Source organism: Eucyclogobius newberryi, unplaced genomic scaffold (genome assembly GCF_026437365.1).
Source record: "Eucyclogobius newberryi isolate DKJ021-1_F unplaced genomic scaffold, fEucNew1.0.hap1 SCAF_247, whole genome shotgun sequence".
NCBI classification, from domain to species: Eukaryota; Metazoa; Chordata; class Actinopteri; order Gobiiformes; family Gobiidae; genus Eucyclogobius; species Eucyclogobius newberryi.
The window spans coordinates 26,738-52,308 of NW_027315887.1; the positions used below are offsets into that span (position 1 = coordinate 26,738).

Sequence of the window (25,571 nt, forward strand, 5' to 3'; positions counted from 1 at the left end):
CTGCTTTAGTCCTGCTTTAGTCCTGCTTTAGACCTGCTTTAGTCCTGCTTTAGACCTGCTTTAGACCTGCTTTAGTCCTGCTTTAGTCCTGCTTTAGACCTGCTTTAGTCCTGCTTTAGTCCTGCTTTAGTCCTGCTTTAGACCTGCTTTAGTCCTGCTTTAGACCTGCTTTAGACCTGCTTTAGTCCTGCTTTAGTCCTGCTTTAGACCTGCTTTAGTCCTGCTTTAGTCCTGCTTTAGTCCTGCTTTAGACCTGCTTTAGTCCTGCTTTAGACCTGCTTTAGACCTGCTTTAGTCCTGCTTTAGTCCTGCTTTAGACCTGCTTTAGTCCTGCTTTAGTCCTGCTTTAGTCCTGCTTTAGACCTGCTTTAGACCTGCTTTAGTCCTGCTTTAGTCCTGCTTTAGACCTGCTTTAGTCCTGCTTTAGACCTGCTTTAGTCCTGCTTTAGTCCTGCTTTAGTCCTGCTTTAGTCCTGCTTTAGACCTGCTTTAGACCTGCTTTAGACCTGCTTTAGTCCTGCTTTAGACCTGCTTTAGTCCTGCTTTAGTCCTGCTTTAGACCTGCTTTAGACCTGCTTTAGTCCTGCTTTAGTCCTGCTTTAGTCCTGCTTTAGACCTGCTTTAGTCCTGCTTTAGTCCTGCTTTAGACCTGCTTTAGACCTGCTTTAGTCCTGCTTTAGTCCTGCTTTAGTCCTGCTTTAGACCTGCTTTAGTCCTGCTTTAGTCCTGCTTTAGTCCTGCTTTAGACCTGCTTTAGTCCTGCTTTAGTCCTGCTTTAGACCTGCTTTAGTCCTGCTTTAGTCCTGCTTTAGACCTGCTTTAGACCTGCTTTAGACCTGCTTTAGACCTGCTTTAGTCCTGCTTTAGTCCTGCTTTAGACCTGCTTTAGTCCTGCTTTAGTCCTGCTTTAGACCTGCTTTAGACCTGCTTTAGACCTGCTTTAGACCTGCTTTAGACCTGCTTTAGTCCTGCTTTAGACCTGCTTTAGTCCTGCTTTAGTCCTGATTTAGACCTGCTTTAGTCCTGCTTTAGACCTGCTTTAGACCTGCTTTAGTCCTGCTTTAGTCCTGCTTTAGTCCTGCTTTAGTCCTGCTTTAGTCCTGCTTTAGTCCTGCTTTAGACCTGCTTTAGTCCTGCTTTAGTCCTGCTTTAGACCTGCTTTAGTCCTGCATTAGTCCTGCTTTAGACCTGCTTTAGACCTGCTTTAGACCTGCTTTAGACCTGCTTTAGTCCTGCTTTAGTCCTGCTTTAGACCTGCTTTAGTCCTGCATTAGTCCTGCTTTAGTCCTGCTTTAGTCCTGCTTTAGACCTGCTTTAGACCTGCTTTAGACCTGCTTTAGACCTGCTTTAGTCCTGCTTTAGTCCTGCTTTAGACCTGCTTTAGTCCTGCATTAGTCCTGCTTTAGTCCTGCTTTAGACCTGCTTTAGACCTGCTTTAGACCTGCTTTAGTCCTGCTTTAGTCCTGCTTTAGACCTGCTTTAGACCTGCTTTAGACCTGCTTTAGTCCTGCTTTAGTCCTGCTTTAGTCCTGCTTTAGTCCTGCTTTAGTCCTGCTTTAGACCTGCTTTAGACCTGCTTTAGACCTGCTTTAGTCCTGTTAGACCTGCTTTAGTCCTGCTTTAGACCTGCTTTAGACCTGCTTTAGACCTGCTTTAGTCCTGCTTTAGACCTGCTTTAGACCTGCTTTAGACCTGCTTTAGTCCTGCTTTAGTCCTGCTTTAGTCCTGCTTTAGTCCTGCTTTAGACCTGCTTTAGACCTGCTTTAGTCCTGCTTTAGACCTGCTTTAGTCCTGCTTTAGTCCTGCTTTAGACCTGCTTTAGACCTGCTTTAGACCTGCTTTAGTCCTGCTTTAGACCTGCTTTAGTCCTGCTTTAGACCTGCTTTAGTCCTGCTTTAGACCGGCTTTAGTCCTGCTTTAGTCCTGCTTTAGTCCTGCTTTAGACCTGCTTTAGTCCTGCTTTAGTCCTGCTTTAGTCCTGCTTTAGTCCTGCTTTAGTCCTGCTTTAGTCCTGCTTTAGTCCTGCTTTAGTGCTGGTTTGTTCTCTCAGGTGAAATACCGTGAGGATGGACGCAGGTCTCTGTCTCAGAGCTTCTACTCTCAGCTCCCTCAGACGACAGACACTGAGTTCTACCAGAGGATCTCCACCCTCCAGAGCCAGGTGAGAGCAAAGCATCATGGGAGTCCTCCAGAGCCAGGTGAGAGCAAAGCATCATGGGAGTCCTCCAGAGCCAGGTGAGAGCAAAGCATCATGGGAGTCCTCCAGAGCCAGGTGAGAGCAAAGCATCATGGGAGTCCTCCAGAGCCAGATGAGAGCAAAGCATCATGGGAGTCCTCCAGAGCCAGGTGAGAGCAAAGCATCATGGGAGTCCTCCAGAGCCAGGTGAGAGCAAAGCATCATGGGAGTCCTCCAGAGCCAGGTGAGAGCAAAGCATCATGGGAGTCCTCCAGAGCCAGGTGAGAGCAAAGCATCATGGGAGTCCTGAGTTCAAAACAAAAGCTTCACTTTGACAAGACTCAGATTAAGGTCTTTAGGGAAATAAGTATTAAAGTGTTAAATATGTTTTTCACTTTAAAACACACATTTAAAGGCGGAGCTTAGTGTTATTGCAATATATTTAGTTTGTTGAGATATTTGTACTTTTATTGTGCAGCAAACTTCATCAAAGTGTAACGTTTAGTGCAGTATTTCTGGGCGAGGACCCCAAACCCCCTGGAGCTCTTAATGCCTCCTTTATCACTCCTGAGTCATTATGGATGTTTTTACTTTGGCGGGTTCAACAGGAGGAAGTGCTTGTCAAAGTAAAGGTTCAAGAATTGTGTTTCCTGTTTAGACGTCCTACAGGAAGTCCATGAAGAAGGCTCCGTCTCTGTTCTCGTCCCTGCCTCAGACTCTGGAGACTAAACACGCTAAAGAAGCCTCTCATCTGCTCAGCCAGGTACTGCACGGGAGCGCTGCAGCTGCTCAGTGTGATGCTGCAGACGCTCAGTGTGACGCTGCAGCTGCTCAGTGTGACGCTGCAGCTGCTCAGTGTGACGCTCAGTGTGACGCTGCAGCTGCTCAGTGTGACGCTGCAGCTGCTCAGTGTGACGCTCAGTGTGACGCTGCAGCTGCTCAGTGTGACGCTCAGTGTGACGCTGCAGCTGCTCAGTGTGACGCTCAGTGTGACGCTGCAGCTGCTCAGTGTGACGCTGCAGCTGCTCAGTGTGACGCTCAGTGTGACGCTGCAGCTGCTCAGTGTGACGCTCAGTGTGACGCTCAGTGTGACGCTGCAGCTGCTCAGTGTGACGCTGCAGCTGCTCAGTGTGACGCTGCAGCTGCTCAGTGTGACGCTCAGTGTGACGCTCAGTGTGACGCTGCAGCTGCTCAGTGTGACGCTGCAGCTGCTCAGTGTGACGCTGCAGCTGCTCAGTGTGACGCTCAGTGTGACGCTGCAGCTGCTCAGTGTGACGCTGCAGCTGCTCAGTGTGACGCTCAGTGTGACGCTGCAGCTGCTCAGTGTGATGCTGCAGACGCTCAGTGTGACGCTGCAGCTGCTCAGTGTGACGCTCAGTGTGACGCTGCAGCTGCTCAGTGTGACGCTGCAGCTGCTCAGTGTGACGCTCAGTGTGACGCTGCAGCTGCTCAGTGTGACGCTCAGTGTGACGCTCAGTGTGACGCTGCAGCTGCTCAGTGTGACGCTGCAGCTGCTCAGTGTGACGCTGCAGCTGCTCAGTGTGACGCTCAGTGTGACGCTCAGTGTGACGCTGCAGCTGCTCAGTGTGACGCTGCAGCTGCTCAGTGTGACGCTGCAGCTGCTCAGTGTGACGCTCAGTGTGACGCTGCAGCTGCTCAGTGTGACGCTGCAGCTGCTCAGTGTGACGCTCAGTGTGACGCTGCAGCTGCTCAGTGTGATGCTGCAGACGCTCAGTGTGACGCTGCAGCTGCTCAGTGTGACGCTCAGTGTGACGCTGCAGCTGCTCAGTGTGACGCTGCAGCTGCTCAGTGTGACGCTCAGTGTGACGCTGCAGCTGCTCAGTGTGACGCTCAGTGTGACGCTGCAGCTGCTCAGTGTGACGCTCAGTGTGACGCTGCAGCTGCTCAGTGTGACGCTGCAGCTGCTCAGTGTGACGCTGCAGCTGCTCAGTGTGACGCTCAGTGTGACGCTGCAGCTGCTCAGTGTGACGCTCAGTGTGACGCTCAGTGTGACGCTGCAGCTGCTCAGTGTGACGCTGCAGCTGCTCAGTGTGACGCTCAGTGTGACGCTGCAGCTGCTCAGTGTGACGCTGCAGCTGCTCAGTGTGACGCTGCAGCTGCTCAGTGTGACGCTCAGTGTGACGCTGCAGCTGCTCAGTGTGACGCTGCAGCTGCTCAGTGTGACGCTGCAGCTGCGCAGTGTGCTGCAGACGCTCAGTGTTCAGTTTGGACTGATGTAGCGTGTCTGTTGCAGCTGCAGTACAGACAGAGTCCTGGTCCTGCTCTGTTCCACCTGATGCCACAGACGCTGCAGACGACTCACGCCCGAGACCAGAGCGACAACATCAGTGACGTACGCAGCGCTCGCTCCTGTTCAGCCGCTGAACGCCGCACCATCGTGTCCTCCCGCCACCATCGTGTCCTCTCGCCGCACCATCGTGTCCTCTCGCCGCCATCGTGTCCTCCCGCCACCATCGTGTCCTCCCGCCACCATCGTGTCCTCTCGCCACCATCGTGTCCTCTCGCCACCATCGTGTCCTCTCGCCGCACCATCGTGTCCTCCCGCCACCATCGTGTCCTCTCGCCACCATCGTGTCCTCTCGCCGCACCATCGTGTCCTCTCACCACTATTGTGTCCTCTCGCCACCATCGTGTCCTCTCGCCGCACCATCGTGTCCTCTCGCCACCATCGTGTCCTCTCGCCACCATCGTGTCCTCTCGCCACCATCGTGTCCTCTCGCCGCACCATCGTGTCCTCTTGCTGCACCATCGTGTCCTCTCGCCGCACCATCGTGTCCTCTCGCCGCACCATCGTGTCCTCTCGCCGCACCATCGTGTCCTCTCGCCGCACCATCGTGTCCTCTCGCCACCATCGTGTCCTCCCGCCACCATCGTGTCCTCTCGCCACCATCGTGTCCTCTCGCCGCACCATCGTGTCCTCTCGCCGCACCATCGTGTCCTCTCGCCGCACCATCGTGTCCTCTCGCCACCATCGTGTCCTCCCGCCACCATCGTGTCCTCTCGCCACCATCGTGTCCTCTCGCCGCACCATCGTGTCCTCTCGCCACCATCGTGTCCTCTCGCCGCACCATCGTGTCCTCTCGCCACCATCGTGTCCTCCCGCCACCATCGTGTCCTCTCGCCACCATCGTGTCCTCTCGCCGCACCATCGTGTCCTCTCACCACTATTGTGTCCTCTCGCCACCATCGTGTCCTCTCGCCGCACCATCGTGTCCTCTCGCCACCATCGTGTCCTCTCGCCACCATCGTGTCCTCTCGCCACCATTGTGTCCTCTCGCCACCATCGTGTCCTCTCGCCACCATCGTGTCCTCTCGCCGCACCATCGTGTCCTCTCGCCACCATCGTGTCCTCTCGCCACCATCGTGTCCTCTCGCCGCACCATCGTGTCCTCTCGCCACCATCGTGTCCTCTCGCCACCATCGTGTCCTCTCACCACTATTGTGTCCTCTCGCCGCACCATCGTGTCCTCTCGCCACCATCGTGTCCTCTCGCCACAATCGTGTCCTCTCGCCACCATCGTGTCCTCTCGCCACCATCGTGTCCTCTCACCACTATTGTGTCCTCTCGCCGCACCATCGTGTCCTCTCGCCACCATCGTGTCCTCTCGCCACCATCGTGTCCTCTCGCCGCACCATCGTGTCCTCTCACCACTATTGTGTCCTCTCGCCGCACCATCGTGTCCTCTCGCCGCACCATCGTGTCCTCTCGCTGCACCATCGTGTCCTCTCGCCGCACCATCGTGTCCTCTCGCCGCACCATCGTGTCCTCTCGCCGCACCATCGTGTCCTCTCGCCACCATCGTGTCCTCCCGCCACCATCGTGTCCTCTCGCCACCATCGTGTCCTCTCGCCGCACCATCGTGTCCTCTCGCCACCATCGTGTCCTCTCGCCGCACCATCGTGTCCTCTCGCCGCACCATCGTGTCCTCCCGCCACCATCGTGTCCTCTCGCCGCACCATCGTGTCCTCTCGCCACCATCGTGTCCTCCCGCCACCATCGTGTCCTCTCGCCACCATCGTGTCCTCTCGCCGCACCATCGTGTCCTCCCGCCACCATCGTGTCCTCTCGCCACCATCGTGTCCTCTCGCCGCACCATCGTGTCCTCTCGCCACTATTGTGTCCTCTCGCCACCATCGTGTCCTCTCGCCGCACCATCGTGTCCTCTCGCCACCATCGTGTCCTCTCGCCACCATCGTGTCCTCTCGCCACCATCGTGTCCTCTCGCCACCATCGTGTCCTCTCGCCACCATCGTGTCCTCTCGCCGCACCATCGTGTCCTCTCACCACTATTGTGTCCTCTCGCCGCACCATCGTGTCCTCTCGCCGCACCATCGTGTCCTCTTGCTGCACCATCGTGTCCTCTCGCCGCACCATCGTGTCCTCTCGCCGCACCATAGTGTCCTCTCGCCGCACCATCGTGTCCTCTCGCCGCACCATCGTGTCCTCTCGCCACCATCGTGTCCTCCCGCCACCATCGTGTCCTCTCGCCACCATCGTGTCCTCTCGCCGCACCATCGTGTCCTCTCGCCGCACCATCGTGTCCTCTCGCCACCATCGTGTCCTCCCGCCACCATCGTGTCCTCTCGCCACCATCGTGTCCTCTCGCCGCACCATCGTGTCCTCTCGCCACCATCGTGTCCTCTCGCCGCACCATCGAGTCCTCTCGCCACCATCGTGTCCTCCCGCCACCATCGTGTCCTCTCGCCACCATCGTGTCCTCTCGCCGCACCATCGTGTCCTCCCGCCACCATCGTGTCCTCTCGCCACCATCGTGTCCTCTCGCCGCACCATCGTGTCCTCTCGCCACCATCGTGTCCTCCCGCCACCATCGTGTCCTCTCGCCACCATCGTGTCCTCTCGCCGCACCATCGTGTCCTCTCACCACTATTGTGTCCTCTCGCCACCATCGTGTCCTCTCGCCGCACCATCGTGTCCTCTCGCCACCATCGTGTCCTCTCGCCACCATCGTGTCCTCTCGCCACCATTGTGTCCTCTCGCCACCATCGTGTCCTCTCGCCACCATCGTGTCCTCTCGCCACCATCGTGTCCTCTCGCCGCACCATCGTGTCCTCTCGCCGCACCATCGTGTCCTCTCGCCGCACCATCGTGTCCTCTTGCTGCACCATCGTGTCCTCTCGCCGCACCATCGTGTCCTCTCGCCGCACCATCGTGTCCTCTCGCCGCACCATCGTGTCCTCTCGCCGCACCATCGTGTCCTCTCGCCACCATCGTGTCCTCCCGCCACCATCGTGTCCTCTCGCCACCATCGTGTCCTCTCGCCACCATCGTGTCCTCTCGCCGCACCATCGTGTCCTCTCGCCGCACCATCGTGTCCTCTCGCCGCACCATCGTGTCCTCTCGCCGCACCATCGTGTCCTCTCGCCGCACCATCGTGTCCTCTCGCCACCATCGTGTCCTCCCGCCACCATCGTGTCCTCCCGCCACCATCGTGTCCTCTCGCCGCACCATCGTGTCCTCTCGCCGCACCATCGTGTCCTCTCGCCGCACCATCGTGTCCTCCCGCCACCATCGTGTCCTCTCGCCACCATCGTGTCCTCTCGCCGCACCATCGTGTCCTCTCGCCACCATCGTGTCCTCTCGCCACCATTGTGTCCTCTCGCCACCATCGTGTCCTCTCGCCACCATCGTGTCCTCTCGCCGCACCATCGTGTCCTCTCGCCACCATCGTGTCCTCTCACCACTATTGTGTCCTCTCGCCGCACCATCGTGTCCTCTCGCCACCATCGTGTCCTCTCGCCACCATCGTGTCCTCTCGCCACCATCGTGTCCTCTCGCCACCATCGTGTCCTCTCACCACTATTGTGTCCTCTCGCCGCACCATCGTGTCCTCTCGCCACCATCGTGTCCTCCCGCCACCATCGTGTCCTCTCGCCACCATCGTGTCCTCTCGCCACCATCGTGTCCTCTCGCCGCACCATCGTGTCCTCTCGCCGCACCATCGTGTCCTCTCGCCGCACCATCGTGTCCTCTCGCCGCACCATCGTGTCCTCTCGCCGCACCATCGTGTCCTCTCGCCACCATCGTGTCTTCCCGCCACCATCGTGTCCTCCCGCCACCATCGTGTCCTCTCGCCGCACCATCGTGTCCTCTCGCCGCACCATCGTGTCCTCTCGCCGCACCATCGTGTCCTCCCGCCACCATCGTGTCCTCTCGCCACCATCGTGTCCTCTCGCCGCACCATCGTGTCCTCTCGCCACCATCGTGTCCTCTCGCCGCACCATCGTGTCCTCTCGCCGCACCATCGTGTCCTCTCGCCACCATCGTGTCCTCTCGCCACCATCGTGTCCTCTCGCCGCACCATCGTGTCCTCTCGCCACCATCGTGTCCTCCCGCCACCATCGTGTCCTCCCGCCACCATCGTGTCCTCTCGCCACCATCGTGTCCTCTCGCCGCACCATCGTGTCCTCTCGCCACCATTGTGTCGTCTCGCCGCACCATCGTGTCCTCTCGCCACCATCGTGTCCTCCCGCCACCATCGTGTCCTCTCGCCACCATCGTGTCCTCTCGCCGCACCATCGTGTCCTCCCGCCACCATCGTGTCCTCTCGCCGCACCATCGTGTCCTCTCACCACTATTGTGTCCTCTCGCCGCACCATCGTGTCCTCTCGCCGCACCATCGTGTCCTCTCGCCGCACCATCGTGTCCTCTCGCCACCATCGTGTCCTCCCGCCACCATCGTGTCCTCTCGCCACACCATCGTGTCCTCTCGCCGCACCATCGTGTCCTCTCGCCACCATCGTGTCCTCCCGCCACCATCGTGTCCTCTCGCCACCATCGTGTCCTCTCGCCGCACCATCGTGTCCTCTCGCCACCATCGTGTCCTCTCGCTGCACCATCGTGTCCTCTCGCCACCATCGTGTCCTCCCGCCACCATCGTGTCCTCTCGCCACCATCGTGTCCTCTCGCCGCACCATCGTGTCCTCCCGCCACCATCGTGTCCTCTCGCCGCACCATCGTGTCCTCTCGCCGCACCATCGTGTCCTCTCGCCACCATCGTGTCTTCCCGCCACCATCGTGTCCTCCCGCCACCATCGTGTCCTCTCGCCGCACCATCGTGTCCTCTCGCCGCACCATCGTGTCCTCTCGCCGCACCATCGTGTCCTCCCGCCACCATCGTGTCCTCTCGCCACCATCGTGTCCTCTCGCCGCACCATCGTGTCCTCTCGCCACCATCGTGTCCTCTCGCCGCACCATCGTGTCCTCTCGCCGCACCATCGTGTCCTCTCGCCACCATCGTGTCCTCTCGCCACCATCGTGTCCTCTCGCCGCACCATCGTGTCCTCTCGCCACCATCGTGTCCTCCCGCCACCATCGTGTCCTCCCGCCACCATCGTGTCCTCTCGCCACCATCGTGTCCTCTCGCCGCACCATCGTGTCCTCTCGCCACCATCGTGTCCTCTCGCCACACCATCGTGTCCTCTCGCCGCACCATCGTGTCCTCTCGCCACCATCGTGTCCTCCCGCCACCATCGTGTCCTCTCGCCACCATCGTGTCCTCTCGCCGCACCATCGTGTCCTCTCGCCACCATCGTGTCCTCTCGCTGCACCATCGTGTCCTCTCGCCACCATCGTGTCCTCCCGCCACCATCGTGTCCTCTCGCCACCATCGTGTCCTCTCGCCGCACCATCGTGTCCTCCCGCCACCATCGTGTCCTCTCGCCACCATCGTGTCCTCTCGCCGCACCATCGTGTCCTCTCGCCACCATCGTGTCCTCCCGCCACCATCGTGTCCTCTCGCCGCACCATCGTGTCCTCTCACCACTATTGTGTCCTCTCGCCACCATCGTGTCCTCTCGCCGCACCATCGTGTCCTCTCGCCACCATCGTGTCCTCTCGCCACCATCGTGTCCTCTCGCCACCATTGTGTCCTCTCGCCACCATCGTGTCCTCTCGCTACCATCGTGTCCTCTCGCCACCATCATGTCCTCTCGCCGCACCATCGTGTCCTCTCACCACTATTGTGTCCTCTCGCCGCACCATCGTGTCCTCTCGCCGCACCATCGTGTCCTCTTGCTGCACCATCGTGTCCTCTCGCCGCACCATCGTGTCCTCTCGCCGCACCATCGTGTCCTCTCGCCGCACCATCGTGTCCTTCCGCCGCACCATCGTGTCCTCTCGCCGCACCATCGTGTCCTCTCGCCACCATCGTGTCCTCCCGCCACCATTGTGTCCTCTCGCCACCATCGTGTCCTCTCGCCGCACCATCGTGTCCTCTCGCCGCACCATCGTGTCCTCTCGCCGCACCATCGTGTCCTCTCGCCGCACCATCGTGTCCTCTCGCCGCACCATCGTGTCCTCTCGCCACCATCGTGTCCTCCCGCCACCATCGTGTCCTCTCGCCACCATCGTGTCCTCTCGCCGCACCATCGTGTCCTCTCGCCGCACCATCGTGTCCTCTCGCCGCACCATCGTGTCCTCCCGCCACCATCGTGTCCTCTCGCCACCATCGTGTCCTCTCGCCGCACCATCGTGTCCTCTCGCCACCATCGTGTCCTCTCGCCGCACCATCGTGTCCTCTCGCCACCATCGTGTCCTCTCGCCACCATCGTGTCCTCTCACCGCACCATCGTGTCCTCTCGCCACCATCGTGTTCTCCTGCCACCATCGTGTCCTCCCGCCACCATCGTGTCCTCTCGCCACCATCGTGTCCTCTCGCCGCACCATCGTGTCCTCTCGCCACCATTGTGTCCTCTCGCCGCACCATCGTGTCCTCTCGCCACCATCGTGTCCTCCCGCCACCATCGTGTCCTCTCGCCACCATCGTGTCCTCTCGCCGCACCATCGTGTCCTCCCGCCACCATCGTGTCCTCTCGCCGCACCATCGTGTCCTCTCACCACTATTGTGTCCTCTCGCCGCACCATCGTGTCCTCTCGCCGCACCATCGTGTCCTCTCGCCACCATCGTGTCCTCCCGCCACCATCGTGTCCTCTCGCCACCATCGTGTCCTCTCGCCGCACCATCGTGTCCTCTCGCCGCACCATCGTGTCCTCTCGCCACCATCGTGTCCTCCCGCCACCATCGTGTCCTCTCGCCACCATCGTGTCCTCTCGCCGCACCATCGTGTCCTCTCGCCACCATCGTGTCCTCTCGCTGCACCATCGTGTCCTCTCGCCACCATCGTGTCCTCCCGCCACCATCGTGTCCTCTCGCCACCATCGTGTCCTCTCGCCGCACCATCGTGTCCTCCCGCCACCATCGTGTCCTCTCGCCACCATCGTGTCCTCTCGCCGCACCATCGTGTTCTCTCGCCACCATCGTGTCCTCTCGCCACCATCGTGTCCTCCCGCCACCATCGTGTCCTCTCGCCACCATCGTGTCCTCTCGCCGCACTATTGTGTCCTCTCGCCACCATCGTGTCCTCTCGCCGCACCATCGTGTCCTCTCGCCGCACCATCGTGTCCTCTCGCCACCATCGTGTCCTCTCGCCACCATCGTGTCCTCTCGCCACCATTGTGTCCTCTCGCTGCACCATCGTGTCCTCTCGCCACCATCGTGTCCTCCCGCCACCATCGTGTCCTCTCGCCACCATCGTGTCCTCTCGCCGCACCATCGTGTCCTCCCGCCACCATCGTGTCCTCTCGCCACCATCGTGTCCTCTCGCCGCACCATCGTGTCCTCTCGCCACCATCGTGTCCTCTCGCCACCATCGTGTCCTCCCGCCACCATCGTGTCCTCTCGCCACCATCGTGTCCTCTCGCCGCACCATCGTGTCCTCTCACCACTATTGTGTCCTCTCGCCACCATCGTGTCCTCTCGCCGCACCATCGTGTCCTCTCGCCACCATCGTGTCCTCTCGCCACCATCGTGTCCTCTCGCCACCATTGTGTCCTCTCGCCACCATCGTGTCCTCTCGCCACCATCGTGTCCTCTCGCCGCACCATCGTGTCCTCTCACCACTATTGTGTCCTCTCGCCGCACCATCGTGTCCTCTCGCCGCACCATCGTGTCCTCTTGCTGCACCATCGTGTCCTCTCGCCGCACCATCGTGTCCTCTCGCCGCACCATCGTGTCCTCTCGCCGCACCATCGTGTCCTCTCGCCGCACCATCGTGTCCTCTCGCCACCATCGTGTCCTCCCGCCACCATCGTGTCCTCTCGCCACCATCGTGTCCTCTCGTCGCACCATCGTGTCCTCTCGCCGCACCATCGTGTCCTCTCGCCGCACCATCGTGTCCTCCCGCCACCATCGTGTCCTCTCGCCACCATCGTGTCCTCTCGCCGCACCATCGTGTCCTCTCGCCACCATCGTGTCCTCTCGCCGCACCATCGTGTCCTCTCGCCACCATCGTGTCCTCTCGCCGCACCATCGTGTCCTCTCGCCACCATCGTGTCCTCCCGCCACCATCGTGTCCTCTCGCCACCATCGTGTCCTCTCGCCGCACCATCGTGTCCTCTCGCCACCATTGTGTCCTCTCGCCGCACCATCGTGTCCTCTCGCCACCATCGTGTCCTCCCGCCACCATCGTGTCCTCTCGCCGCACCATCGTGTCCTCCCGCCACCATCGTGTCCTCTCGCCGCACCATCGTGTCCTCTCACCACTATTGTGTCCTCTCGCCGCACCATCGTGTCCTCTCGCCGCACCATCGTGTCCTCTTGCCGCACCATCGTGTCCTCTCGCCGCACCATCGTGTCCTCTCGCCGCACCATCGTGTCCTCTCGCCGCACCATCGTGTCCTCTCGCCGCACCATCGTGTCCTCTCGCCGCACCATTGTGTCCTCTCGCCGCACCATCGTGTCCTCCCGCCACCATCGTGTCCTCCCGCCACCATCGTGTCCTCTCGCCGCACCATCGTGTCCTCTCGCCGCACCATCGTGTCCTCTCGCCACCATCGTGTCCTCCCGCCACCATCGTGTCCTCTCGCCACCATCGTGTCCTCTCGCCGCACCATCGTGTCCTCTCGCCACCATCGTGTCCTCTCGCCGCACCATCGTGTCCTCTCGCCACCATCGTGTCCTCCCGCCACCATCGTGTCCTCTCGCCACCATCGTGTCCTCCCGCCACCATCGTGTCCTCCCGCCGCACCATCGTGTCCTCTCGCCGCACCATCGTGTCCTCTCGCCGCACCATCGTGTCCTCTCGCCGCACCATCGTGTCCTCTCGCCGCACCATCGTGTCCTCTCGCCACCATCGTGTCCTCCCGCCACCATCGTGTCCTCTCGCCACCATCGTGTCCTCTCGCCGCACCATCGTGTCCTCTCGCCACCATCGTGTCCTCTCGCCGCACCATCGTGTCCTCTCGCCACCATCGTGTCCTCCCGCCACCATCGTGTCCTCTCGCCACCATCGTGTCCTCCCGCCACCATCGTGTCCTCCCGCCGCACCATCGTGTCCTCTCGCCGCACCATCGTGTCCTCTCGCCGCACCATCGTGTCCTCTCGCCGCACCATCGTGTCCTCTCGCCGCACCATCGTGTCCTCTCGCCGCACCATCGTGTCCTCTCGCCGCACCATCGTGTCCTCTCGCCGCACCATCGTGTCCTCTCGCCACCATCGTGTCCTCCCGCCACCATCGTGTCCTCTCGCCGCACCATCGTGTCCTCTCGCCACCATCGTGTCCTCTCGCCACCATCGTGTCCTCTCGCCACCATCGTGTCCTCCCGCCACCATCGTGTCCTCTCGCCGCACCATCGTGTCCTCTCGCCACCATCGTGTCCTCTCGCCACCATCGTGTCCTCTCGCCACCATTGTGTCCTCTCGCTGCACCATCGTGTCCTCTCGCCGCACCATCGTGTCCTCTCGCCACCATCGTGTCCTCTCGCCGCACCATCGTGTTCTCTCGCCACCATCGTGTCCTCTCGCCACCATCGTGTCCTCCCGCCACCATCGTGTCCTCTCGCCACCATCGTGTCCTCTCGCCGCACTATTGTGTCCTCTCGCCACCATCGTGTCCTCTCGCCGCACCATCGTGTCCTCTCGCCGCACCATCGTGTCCTCTCGCCACCATCGTGTCCTCTCGCCACCATCGTGTCCTCTCGCCACCATTGTGTCCTCTCGCTGCACCATCGTGTCCTCTCGCCACCATCGTGTCCTCCCGCCACCATCGTGTCCTCTCGCCACCATCGTGTCCTCTCGCCGCACCATCGTGTCCTCCCGCCACCATCGTGTCCTCTCGCCACCATCGTGTCCTCTCGCCGCACCATCGTGTCCTCTCGCCACCATCGTGTCCTCTCGCCACCATCGTGTCCTCCCGCCACCATCGTGTCCTCTCGCCACCATCGTGTCCTCTCGCCGCACCATCGTGTCCTCTCACCACTATTGTGTCCTCTCGCCACCATCGTGTCCTCTCGCCGCACCATCGTGTCCTCTCGCCACCATCGTGTCCTCTCGCCACCATCGTGTCCTCTCGCCACCATTGTGTCCTCTCGCCACCATCGTGTCCTCTCGCCACCATCGTGTCCTCTCGCCGCACCATCGTGTCCTCTCACCACTATTGTGTCCTCTCGCCGCACCATCGTGTCCTCTCGCCGCACCATCGTGTCCTCTTGCTGCACCATCGTGTCCTCTCGCCGCACCATCGTGTCCTCTCGCCGCACCATCGTGTCCTCTCGCCGCACCATCGTGTCCTCTCGCCGCACCATCGTGTCCTCTCGCCACCATCGTGTCCTCCCGCCACCATCGTGTCCTCTCGCCACCATCGTGTCCTCTCGTCGCACCATCGTGTCCTCTCGCCGCACCATCGTGTCCTCTCGCCGCACCATCGTGTCCTCCCGCCACCATCGTGTCCTCTCGCCACCATCGTGTCCTCTCGCCGCACCATCGTGTCCTCTCGCCACCATCGTGTCCTCTCGCCGCACCATCGTGTCCTCTCGCCACCATCGTGTCCTCTCGCCGCACCATCGTGTCCTCTCGCCACCATCGTGTCCTCCCGCCACCATCGTGTCCTCTCGCCACCATCGTGTCCTCTCGCCGCACCATCGTGTCCTCTCGCCACCATTGTGTCCTCTCGCCGCACCATCGTGTCCTCTCGCCACCATCGTGTCCTCCCGCCACCATCGTGTCCTCTCGCCGCACCATCGTGTCCTCCCGCCACCATCGTGTCCTCTCGCCGCACCATCGTGTCCTCTCACCACTATTGTGTCCTCTCGCCGCACCATCGTGTCCTCTCGCCGCACCATCGTGTCCTCTTGCCGCACCATCGTGTCCTCTCGCCGCACCATCGTGTCCTCTCGCCGCACCATCGTGTCCTCTCGCCGCACCATCGTGTCCTCTCGCCGCACCATCGTGTCCTCTCGCCGCACCATCGTGTCCTCTCGCCGCACCATCGTGTCCTCCCGCCACCATCGTGTCCTCCCGCCACCATCGTGTCCTCTCGCCGCACCATCGTGTCCTCTCGCCGCACCATCGTGTCCTCTCGCCACCATCGTGTCCTCCCGCCACCATCGTGTCCTCTCGCCACCATCGTGTCCTCTCGCCGCACCATCGTGTCCTCTCGCCACCATCGTGTCCTCTCGCCGCACTATCGTGTCCTCTCGCCACCATCGTGTCCTCCCGCCACCATCGTGTCCTCTCGCCACCATCGTGTCCTCCCGCCACCATCGTGTCCTCCCGCCGCACCATCGTGTCCTCTCGCCGCACCATCGTGTCCTCTCGCCGCACCATCGTGTCCTCTCGCCGCACCATCGTGTCCTCTCGCCGCACCATCGTGTCCTCTCGCCACCATCGTGTCCTCCCGCCACCATCGTGTCCTCTCGCCACCATCGTGTCCTCTCGCCGCACCATCGTGTCCTCTCGCCACCATCGTGTCCTCTCGCCGCACCATCGTGTCCTCTCGCCACCATCGTGTCCTCCCGCCACCATCGTGTCCTCTCGCCACCATCGTGTCCTCCCGCCACCATCGTGTCCTCCCGCCGCACCATCGTGTCCTCTCGCCGCACCATCGTGTCCTCTCGCCGCACCATCGTGTCCTCTCGCCGCACCATCGTGTCCTCTCGCCGCACCATCGTGTCCTCTCGCCGCACCATCGTGTCCTCTCGCCGCACCATCGTGTCCTCTCGCCGCACCATCGTGTCCTCTCGCCACCATCGTGTCCTCCCGCCACCATCGTGTCCTCTCGCCACCATCGTGTCCTCTCGCCACCATCGTGTCCTCTCGCCGCACCATCGTGTCCTCTCGCCGCACCATCGTGTCCTCTCGCCGCACCATCGTGTCCTCTCGCCGCACCATCGTGTCCTCTCGCCGCACCATCGTGTCCTCTCGCCACCATCGTGTCCTCCCGCCACCATCGTGTCCTCCCGCCACCATCGTGTCCTCTCGCCGCACCATCGTGTCCTCTCGCCGCACCATCGTGTCCTCCCGCCACCATCGTGTCCTCTCGCCACCATCGTGTCCTCTCGCCGCACCATCGTGTCCTCTCGCCACCATCGTGTCCTCTCGCCACCATTGTGTCCTCTCGCCACCATCGTGTCCTCTCGCCACCATCGTGTCCTCTCGCCGCACCATCGTGTCCTCTCGCCACCATCGTGTCCTCTCACCACTATTGTGTCCTCTCGCCGCACCATCGTGTCCTCTCGCCACCATCGTGTCCTCTCGCCACCATCGTGTCCTCTCGCCACCATCGTGTCCTCTCGCCACCATCGTGTCCTCTCACCACTATTGTGTCCTCTCGCCGCACCATCGTGTCCTCTCGCCACCATCGTGTCCTCCCGCCACCATCGTGTCCTCTCGCCACCATCGTGTCCTCTCGCCACCATCGTGTCCTCTCGCCGCACCATCGTGTCCTCTCGCCGCACCATCGTGTCCTCTCGCCGCACCATCGTGTCCTCTCGCCGCACCATCGTGTCCTCTCGCCGCACCATCGTGTCCTCTCGCCACCATCGTGTCTTCCCGCCACCATCGTGTCCTCCCGCCACCATCGTGTCCTCTCGCCGCACCATCGTGTCCTCTCGCCGCACCATTGTGTCCTCTCGCCGCACCATCGTGTCCTCTCGCCACCATCGTGTCCTCCCGCCACCATCGTGTCCTCTCGCCGCACCATCGTGTCCTCCCGCCACCATCGTGTCCTCTCGCCGCACCATCGTGTCCTCTCACCACTATTGTGTCCTCTCGCCGCACCATCGTGTCCTCTCGCCGCACCATCGTGTCCTCTTGCCGCACCATCGTGTCCTCTCGCCGCACCATCGTGTCCTCTCGCCGCACCATCGTGTCCTCTCGCCGCACCATCGTGTCCTCTCGCCGCACCATCGTGTCCTCTCGCCGCACCATCGTGTCCTCTCGCCGCACCATCGTGTCCTCCCGCCACCATCGTGTCCTCCCGCCACCATCGTGTCCTCTCGCCGCACCATCGTGTCCTCTCGCTGCACCATCGTGTCCTCTCGCCACCATCGTGTCCTCCCGCCACCATCGTGTCCTCTCGCCACCATCGTGTCCTCTCGCCGCACCATCGTGTCCTCCCGCCACCATCGTGTCCTCTCGCCGCACCATCGTGTCCTCTCGCCGCACCATCGTGTCCTCTCGCCACCATCGTGTCTTCCCGCCACCATCGTGTCCTCCCGCCACCATCGTGTCCTCTCGCCGCACCATCGTGTCCTCTCGCCGCACCATCGTGTCCTCTCGCCGCACCATCGTGTCCTCCCGCCACCATCGTGTCCTCTCGCCACCATCGTGTCCTCTCGCCGCACCATCGTGTCCTCTCGCCACCATCGTGTCCTCTCGCCGCACCATCGTGTCCTCTCGCCGCACCATCGTGTCCTCTCGCCACCATCGTGTCCTCTCGCCACCATCGTGTCCTCTCGCCGCACCATCGTGTCCTCTCGCCACCATCGTGTCCTCCCGCCACCATCGTGTCCTCCCGCCACCATCGTGTCCTCTCGCCACCATCGTGTCCTCTCGCCGCACCATCGTGTCCTCTCGCCACCATCGTGTCCTCTCGCCACACCATCGTGTCCTCTCGCCGCACCATCGTGTCCTCTCGCCACCATCGTGTCCTCCCGCCACCATCGTGTCCTCTCGCCACCATCGTGTCCTCTCGCCGCACCATCGTGTCCTCTCGCCACCATCGTGTCCTCTCGCTGCACCATCGTGTCCTCTCGCCACCATCGTGTCCTCCCGCCACCATCGTGTCCTCTCGCCACCATCGTGTCCTCTCGCCGCACCATCGTGTCCTCCCGCCACCATCGTGTCCTCTCGCCACCATCGTGTCCTCTCGCCGCACCATCGTGTCCTCTCGCCACCATCGTGTCCTCCCGCCACCATCGTGTCCTCTCGCCGCACCATCGTGTCCTCTCACCACTATTGTGTCCTCTCGCCACCATCGTGTCCTCTCGCCGCACAATCGTGTCCTCTCGCCACCATCGTGTCCTCTCGCCACCATCGTGTCCTCTCGCCACCATTGTGTCCTCTCGCCACCATCGTGTCCTCTCGCTACCATCGTGTCCTCTCGCCACCATCATGTCCTCTCGCCGCACCATCGTGTCCTCTCACCACTATTGTGTCCTCTCGCCGCACCATCGTGTCCTCTCGCCGCACCATCGTGTCCTCTTGCTGCACCATCGTGTCCTCTCGCCGCACCATCGTGTCCTCTCGCCGCACCATCGTGTCCTCTCGCCGCACCATCGTGTCCTTCCGCCGCACCATCGTGTCCTCTCGCCGCACCATCGTGTCCTCTCGCCACCATCGTGTCCTCCCGCCACCATTGTGTCCTCTCGCCACCATCGTGTCCTCTCGCCGCACCATCGTGTCCTCTCGCCGCACCATCGTGTCCTCTCGCCGCACCATCGTGTCCTCTCGCCGCACCATCGTGTCCTCTCGCCGCACCATCGTGTCCTCTCGCCACCATCGTGTCCTCCCGCCACCATCGTGTCCTCTCGCCACCATCGTGTCCTCTCGCCGCACCATCGTGTCCTCTCGCCGCACCATCGTGTCCTCTCGCCGCACCATCGTGTCCTCCCGCCACCATCGTGTCCTCTCGCCACCATCGTGTCCTCTCGCCGCACCATCGTGTCCTCTCGCCACCATCGTGTCCTCTCGCCGCACCATCGTGTCCTCTCGCCACCATCGTGTCCTCTCGCCACCATCGTGTCCTCTCACCGCACCATCGTGTCCTCTCGCCACCATCGTGTTCTCCTGCCACCATCGTGTCCTCCCGCCACCATCGTGTCCTCTCGCCACCATCGTGTCCTCTCGCCGCACCATCGTGTCCTCTCGCCACCATTGTGTCCTCTCGCCGCACCATCGTGTCCTCTCGCCACCATCGTGTCCTCCCGCCACCATCGTGTCCTCTCGCCACCATCGTGTCCTCTCGCCGCACCATCGTGTCCTCCCGCCACCATCGTGTCCTCTCGCCGCACCATCGTGTCCTCTCACCACTATTGTGTCCTCTCGCCGCACCATCGTGTCCTCTCGCCGCACCATCGTGTCCTCTCGCCACCATCGTGTCCTCCCGCCACCATCGTGTCCTCTCGCCACCATCGTGTCCTCTCGCCGCACCATCGTGTCCTCTCGCCGCACCATCGTGTCCTCTCGCCACCATCGTGTCCTCCCGCCACCATCGTGTCCTCTCGCCACCATCGTGTCCTCTCGCCGCACCATCGTGTCCTCTCGCCACCATCGTGTCCTCTCGCTGCACCATCGTGTCCTCTCGCCACCATCGTGTCCTCCCGCCACCATCGTGTCCTCTCGCCACCATCGTGTCCTCTCGCCGCACCATCGTGTCCTCCCGCCACCATCGTGTCCTCTCGCCACCATCGTGTCCTCTCGCCGCACCATCGTGTTCTCTCGCCACCATCGTGTCCTCTCGCCACCATCGTGTCCTCCCGCCACCATCGTGTCCTCTCGCCACCATCGTGTCCTCTCGCCGCACTATTGTGTCCTCTCGCCACCATCGTGTCCTCTCGCCGCACCATCGTGTCCTCTCGCCGCACCATCGTGTCCTCTCGCCACCATCGTGTCCTCTCGCCACCATCGTGTCCTCTCGCCACCATTGTGTCCTCTCGCTGCACCATCGTGTCCTCTCGCCACCATCGTGTCCTCCCGCCACCATCGTGTCCTCTCGCCACCATCGTGTCCTCTCGCCGCACCATCGTGTCCTCCCGCCACCATCGTGTCCTCTCGCCACCATCGTGTCCTCTCGCCGCACCATCGTGTCCTCTCGCCACCATCGTGTCCTCTCGCCACCATCGTGTCCTCCCGCCACCATCGTGTCCTCTCGCCACCATCGTGTCCTCTCGCCGCACCATCGTGTCCTCTCACCACTATTGTGTCCTCTCGCCACCATCGTGTCCTCTCGCCGCACCATCGTGTCCTCTCGCCACCATCGTGTCCTCTCGCCACCATCGTGTCCTCTCGCCACCATTGTGTCCTCTCGCCACCATCGTGTCCTCTCGCCACCATCGTGTCCTCTCGCCGCACCATCGTGTCCTCTCACCACTATTGTGTCCTCTCGCCGCACCATCGTGTCCTCTCGCCGCACCATCGTGTCCTCTTGCTGCACCATCGTGTCCTCTCGCCGCACCATCGTGTCCTCTCGCCGCACCATCGTGTCCTCTCGCCGCACCATCGTGTCCTCTCGCCGCACCATCGTGTCCTCTCGCCACCATCGTGTCCTCCCGCCACCATCGTGTCCTCTCGCCACCATCGTGTCCTCTCGTCGCACCATCGTGTCCTCTCGCCGCACCATCGTGTCCTCTCGCCGCACCATCGTGTCCTCCCGCCACCATCGTGTCCTCTCGCCACCATCGTGTCCTCTCGCCGCACCATCGTGTCCTCTCGCCACCATCGTGTCCTCTCGCCGCACCATCGTGTCCTCTCGCCACCATCGTGTCCTCTCGCCGCACCATCGTGTCCTCTCGCCACCATCGTGTCCTCCCGCCACCATCGTGTCCTCTCGCCACCATCGTGTCCTCTCGCCGCACCATCGTGTCCTCTCGCCACCATTGTGTCCTCTCGCCGCACCATCGTGTCCTCTCGCCACCATCGTGTCCTCCCGCCACCATCGTGTCCTCTCGCCGCACCATCGTGTCCTCCCGCCACCATCGTGTCCTCTCGCCGCACCATCGTGTCCTCTCACCACTATTGTGTCCTCTCGCCGCACCATCGTGTCCTCTCGCCGCACCATCGTGTCCTCTTGCCGCACCATCGTGTCCTCTCGCCGCACCATCGTGTCCTCTCGCCGCACCATCGTGTCCTCTCGCCGCACCATCGTGTCCTCTCGCCGCACCATCGTGTCCTCTCGCCGCACCATCGTGTCCTCTCGCCGCACCATCGTGTCCTCCCGCCACCATCGTGTCCTCCCGCCACCATCGTGTCCTCTCGCCGCACCATCGTGTCCTCTCGCCGCACCATCGTGTCCTCTCGCCACCATCGTGTCCTCCCGCCACCATCGTGTCCTCTCGCCACCATCGTGTCCTCTCGCCGCACCATCGTGTCCTCTCGCCACCATCGTGTCCTCTCGCCGCACCATCGTGTCCTCTCGCCACCATCGTGTCCTCCCCGCCACCATCGTGTCCTCTCGCCACCATCGTGTCCTCCCGCCACCATCGTGTCCTCCCGCCGCACCATCGTGTCCTCTCGCCGCACCATCGTGTCCTCTCGCCGCACCATCGTGTCCTCTCGCCGCACCATCGTGTCCTCTCGCCGCACCATCGTGTCCTCTCGCCACCATCGTGTCCTCCCGCCACCATCGTGTCCTCTCGCCACCATCGTGTCCTCTCGCCGCACCATCGTGTCCTCTCGCCACCATCGTGTCCTCTCGCCGCACCATCGTGTCCTCTCGCCACCATCGTGTCCTCCCGCCACCATCGTGTCCTCTCGCCACCATCGTGTCCTCTCCGCCACCATCGTGTCCTCCCGCCGCACCATCGTGTCCTCTCGCCGCACCATCGTGTCCTCTCGCCGCACCATCGTGTCCTCTCGCCGCACCATCGTGTCCTCTCGCCGCACCATCGTGTCCTCTCGCCGCACCATCGTGTCCTCTCGCCGCACCATCGTGTCCTCTCGCCACCATCGTGTCCTCCCGCCACCATCGTGTCCTCTCGCCACCATCGTGTCCTCTCGCCGCACCATCGTGTCCTCTCGCCACCATCGTGTCCTCTCGCCACCATCGTGTCCTCCCGCCACCATCGTGTCCTCCCGCCGCACCATCGTGTCCTCTCGCCACCATTGTGTCCTCTCGCCGCACCATCGTGTCCTCTCGCCGCACCATCGTGTCCTCTCGCCACCATCGTGTCCTCTCCGCCACCATCGTGTCCTCCCGCCGCACCATCGTGTCCTCTCGCCGCACCATCGTGTCCTCCCGCCACCATCGTGTCCTCTCGCCACCATCGTGTCCTCTCGCCGCACCATCGTGTCCTCTCGCCACCATCGTGTCCTCTCGCCACCATTGTGTCCTCTCGCCACCATCGTGTCCTCCCGCCACCATCGTGTCCTCTCGCCGCACCATCGTGTCCTCTCACCACTATGTGTCCTCTCGCCGCACCATCGTGTCCTCTCGCCGCACCATCGTGTCCTCTCGCCGCACCATCGTGTCCTCTCGCCACCATCGTGTCCTCCCGCCACCATCGTGTCCTCTCGCCACACCATCGTGTCCTCTCGCCGCACCATCGTGTCCTCTCGCCACCATCGTGTCCTCCCGCCACCATCGTGTCCTCTCGCCACCATCGTGTCCTCTCGCCGCACCATCGTGTCCTCCCGCCACCATCGTGTCCTCTCGCTGCACCATCGTGTCCTCTCGCCACCATCGTGTCCTCCCGCCACCATCGTGTCCTCTCGCCACCATCGTGTCCTCTCGCCGCACCATCGTGTCCTCCCGCCACCATCGTGTCCTCTCGCCACCATCGTGTCCTCTCGCCGCACCATCGTGTCCTCTCGCCACCATCGTGTCCTCTCGCCGCACCATCGTGTCCTCTCGCCGCACCATCGTGTCCGCCTCGTCTCGCCACCATCGTGTCCTCCCGCCACCATCGTGTCCTCTCGCCACCATCGTGTCCTCTCGCCGCACCATCGTGTCCTCTCGCCACCATCGTGTCCTCTCGCCGCACCATCGTGTCCTCTCGCCACCATCGTGTCCTCCCGCCACCATCGTGTCCTCTCGCCACCATCGTGTCCTCTCCGCCACCATCGTGTCCTCCCGCCGCACCATCGTGTCCTCTCGCCGCACCATCGTGTCCTCTCGCCGCACCATCGTGTCCTCTCGCCGCACCATCGTGTCCTCTCGCCGCACCATCGTGTCCTCTCGCCACCATCGTGTCCTCTCCGCCACCATCGTGTCCTCTCGCCACCATCGTGTCCTCTCGCCGCACCATCGTGTCCTCTCGCCACCATCGTGTCCTCTCGCCGCACCATCGTGTCCTCTCGGCACCATCGTGTCCTCCCGCCACCATCGTGTCCTCTCGCCACCATCGTGTCCTCCCGCCACCATCGTGTCCTCCCGCCGCACCATCGTGTCCTCTCGCCGCACCATCGTGTCCTCTCGCCGCACCATCGTGTCCTCTCGCCGCACCATCGTGTCCTCTCGCCGCACCATCGTGTCCTCTCGCCGCACCATCGTGTCCTCTCGCCGCACCATCGTGTCCTCTCGCCACCATCGTGTCCTCCCGCCACCATCGTGTCCTCTCGCCACCATCGTGTCCTCTCGCCGCACCATCGTGTCCTCTCGCCACCATCGTGTCCTCTCGCCACCATCGTGTCCTCCCGCCACCATCGTGTCCTCCCGCCGCACCATCGTGTCCTCTCGCCACCATTGTGTCCTCTCGCCGCACCATCGTGTCCTCTCGCCGCACCATCGTGTCCTCTCGCCACCATCGTGTCCTCCCGCCACCATCGTGTCCTCCCGCCGCACCATCGTGTCCTCTCGCCGCACCATCGTGTCCTCCCGCCACCATCGTGTCCTCTCGCCACCATCGTGTCCTCTCGCCGCACCATCGTGTCCTCTCGCCACCATCGTGTCCTCTCGCCACCATTGTGTCCTCTCGCCACCATCGTGTCCTCCCGCCACCATCGTGTCCTCTCGCCGCACCATCGTGTCCTCTCACCACTATTGTGTCCTCTCGCCGCACCATCGTGTCCTCTCGCCGCACCATCGTGTCCTCTCGCCGCACCATCGTGTCCTCTCGCCACCATCGTGTCCTCCGCCACCATCGTGTCCTCTCGCCACACCATCGTGTCCTCTCGCCGCACCATCGTGTCCTCTCGCCACCATCGTGTCCTCCCGCCACCATCGTGTCCTCTCGCCACCATCGTGTCCTCTCGCCGCACCATCGTGTCCTCTCGCCACCATCGTGTCCTCTCGCTGCACCATCGTGTCCTCTCGCCACCATCGTGTCCTCCCGCCACCATCGTGTCCTCTCGCCACCATCGTGTCCTCTCGCCGCACCATCGTGTCCTCCCGCCACCATCGTGTCCTCTCGCCACCATCGTGTCCTCTCGCCGCACCATCGTGTCCTCTCGCCACCATCGTGTCCTCCCGCCACCATCGTGTCCTCTCGCCGCACCATCGTGTCCTCTCACCACTATCGTGTCCTCTCGCCACCATCGTGTCCTCCCGCCACCATCGTGTCCTCTCGCCGCACCATCGTGTCCTCTCGCCACCATCGTGTCCTCTCGCCACCATCGTGTCCTCTCGCCACCATTGTGTCCTCTCGCCACCATCGTGTCCTCTCGCTACCATCGTGTCCTCTCGCCACCATCGTGTCCTCTCGCCGCACCATCGTGTCCTCTCACCACTATTGTGTCCTCTCGCCGCACCATCGTGTCCTCTCGCCGCACCATCGTGTCCTCTTGCTGCACCATCGTGTCCTCTCGCCGCACCATCGTGTCCTCTCGCCGCACCATCGTGTCCTCTCGCCGCACCATCGTGTCCTTCCGCCGCACCATCGTGTCCTCTCGCCGCACCATCGTGTCCTCTCGCCACCATCGTGTCCTCCCGCCACCATCGTGTCCTCTCGCCACCATCGTGTCCTCTCGCCGCACCATCGTGTCCTCTCGCCGCACCATCGTGTCCTCTCGCCGCACCATCGTGTCCTCTCGCCGCACCATCGTGTCCTCTCGCCGCACCATCGTGTCCTCTCGCCACCATCGTGTCCTCCCGCCACCATCGTGTCCTCTCGCCACCATCGTGTCCTCTCGCCGCACCATCGTGTCCTCTCGCCGCACCATCGTGTCCTCTCGCCGCACCATCGTGTCCTCCCGCCACCATCGTGTCCTCTCGCCACCATCGTGTCCTCTCGCCGCACCATCGTGTCCTCTCGCCACCATCGTGTCCTCTCGCCGCACCATCGTGTCCTCTCGCCACCATCGTGTCCTCTCGCCACCATCGTGTCCTCTCGCCGCACCATCGTGTCCTCTCGCCACCATCGTGTTCTCCTGCCACCATCGTGTCCTCCCGCCACCATCGTGTCCTCTCGCCACCATCGTGTCCT

General features: G+C 62.3%; 1 protein-coding gene across 1 annotated transcript in view; it reads left to right on the forward strand.

Annotated features, from left to right (window-relative positions):
• The window catches only part of LOC140372538 (uncharacterized), a 112,890-nt gene that overhangs the window by 20,216 nt on the left and 67,103 nt on the right, over positions 1-25,571 (forward strand). The window contains 3 exon segments of the mRNA XM_072459670.1: positions 2,051-2,161; positions 2,835-2,939; positions 4,431-4,529. Of these exon segments, the coding sequence (XP_072315771.1) occupies positions 2,051-2,161; positions 2,835-2,939; positions 4,431-4,529 (315 nt within the window).